The sequence below is a fragment of the Mizuhopecten yessoensis genome, unplaced genomic scaffold (assembly GCF_002113885.1).
Source record: "Mizuhopecten yessoensis strain PY_sf001 unplaced genomic scaffold, ASM211388v2 scaffold10661, whole genome shotgun sequence".
NCBI lineage: Eukaryota > Metazoa > Mollusca > Bivalvia > Pectinida > Pectinidae > Mizuhopecten > Mizuhopecten yessoensis.
The window spans coordinates 365,276-367,034 of NW_018408658.1; the positions used below are offsets into that span (position 1 = coordinate 365,276).

The 1,759-nt window shown below is 37.2% G+C and overlaps 1 protein-coding gene across 4 annotated transcripts in view; it reads left to right on the forward strand.

Annotated features, from left to right (window-relative positions):
- The first annotated feature begins 1,521 nt into the window (after nt 1-1,521).
- Nucleotides 1,522-1,759, forward strand: part of LOC110461780 (SWI/SNF-related matrix-associated actin-dependent regulator of chromatin subfamily D member 1-like) — a 26,985-nt gene continuing 26,747 nt past the window's right edge. For all 4 annotated transcript variants that reach the window (XM_021515436.1, XM_021515438.1, XM_021515437.1 and 1 more), the window contains exon 1: nt 1,522-1,646. In XM_021515436.1, the coding sequence (XP_021371111.1) occupies nt 1,527-1,646 (120 nt within the window). In that variant the 5' untranslated portion in view covers nt 1,522-1,526. The remainder of the gene's footprint in view (nt 1,647-1,759) is intronic.

Genomic DNA, 1,759 nt, shown 5'->3' on the forward strand with positions numbered 1-1,759 from the left:
GAGCTAGCTATACCTCTATGTATTATCTGGTTTCTATCTTTAAAACAGCAATCTGGTTCATCTCTGAATGCTAGCTATAGTCCGACATTACAATTCTTATACATATAATATTTTAAAAGCTGATTTGCTGATAGTCGTATCATGTTATGTCGGAGACGTACACTAGAATCTTAGAGTCATAATTAGTCCTAGCTGATACAGTTAAGGGATTCCGAGGTTCCAAAACAGCGAACTTTTCCGTATTCCGGAGTCCAGACTATCAAAGGGGCAATGACAGAACATCTATCAACTCAGAAACGTATTGCTGTGTACGATATTTAACTAAAAGGACGCATGGTAGTCCAGTTGTAGGACGCCGGGCTCGTGACCGAAGGGTTGCGGGTTCGCGCCACGGCACGGCAATGTGTTGTATCTTTGAGCAAGATACTTTACTCCGCTTGTTCCAGTCTACTCAGATGTAAATGAGTACGTGGTCGGCAGTGGTAGAATTGTTGAATGCTAGCTGTAAGCGCCGAAATGGCAGCTCCGGCTGTATGCTCCCCAGGGAATTGAGAAATGTATTGACTGGTTGCAAAGGCCCTATAACCACGGATAATAATTTGTGAACCGCTTTGAGACGACCTACGAACTAGGTTGTGATAAAGCGGTATATAAGAACCTCCGATTATTATTATTAATTATAAAATGGTATTCGATAAATGCAAAAGTCTATAACTAATAATACGATTAATTGGTATTTGTACAGTTACTATATCATTATCTTAGTATTTGCCCCAGTTATACAGGTTTAGTGTAGAACGTTAAAAAACTGCTAAATTAAATTAATATATTTTTATTATCGTCCGCTTAGGTCCAATATTTGCATATGCTTCATATAATAACTTTAAACAGCAAATAAATAGTTTGAAAAAAGCGCCGTGGACTCGGATACTGTATTATTTAAAGAGTATACTGTCATAATATAATTAAACAAATGTTAATCAATCAACCAGATAGAGAAAGTGATTAAATTTTGAGCTTCATAATTTTTCTATAATGAAATGTGAATATTATCTAAACGGCTAGACTTATGAGTAGGCATATACATACCTTTGGTTGATCTTACAGAGTGCTCAGGAAGCTTGAATAACATGCGGTACACTAGCATTACAGCATGGTTATAGCACGGAATCAGAAAATATGCTTACTTTATTGTGTAATGTGGTGATTCAAGTCTAATGATAATGTTCTTTCATTTAAATTTGGAAAATGTAAATTATTACATTTTTGCGGTGTTGAATTGGAAAAAGGAACTCTGAAAATAAACATTCAAATCCCTGATCTATTTTTGTTCCTGCTATTAATAGATATTACCGGGTATGTACATACACAAGTTATGCTTATCAAACGACGATCGAATTAAATTTCGCCTCTTTCTTATCGTGTTCGTCAACTCGTCTCATTTGTAAGCTGCCTGACATAAACGCGCCACATGAGACGAGTTGTCTTTTAGACCGGAAAAGCTCTATGATTAACGGAAGTTGTCGATGCGCACGCAACTCGGATTTTGCGAAAAATACAACAAGAACAAAAAGAAAATGCAGCCTCAAAGATTCCCAGGCCAAGGTCCACCCATGAGACCGTATCAACAACAAGGATACCCACCCGTGCGTATCATTTATCGGGGTAGATGATCAATGTATCCAACAAGTCTTGTTTTTTTCATTTAGTTCTTTATATCTATTATGCCGGTGATTGGGGGTTTTTTTTTCTGGGGGGG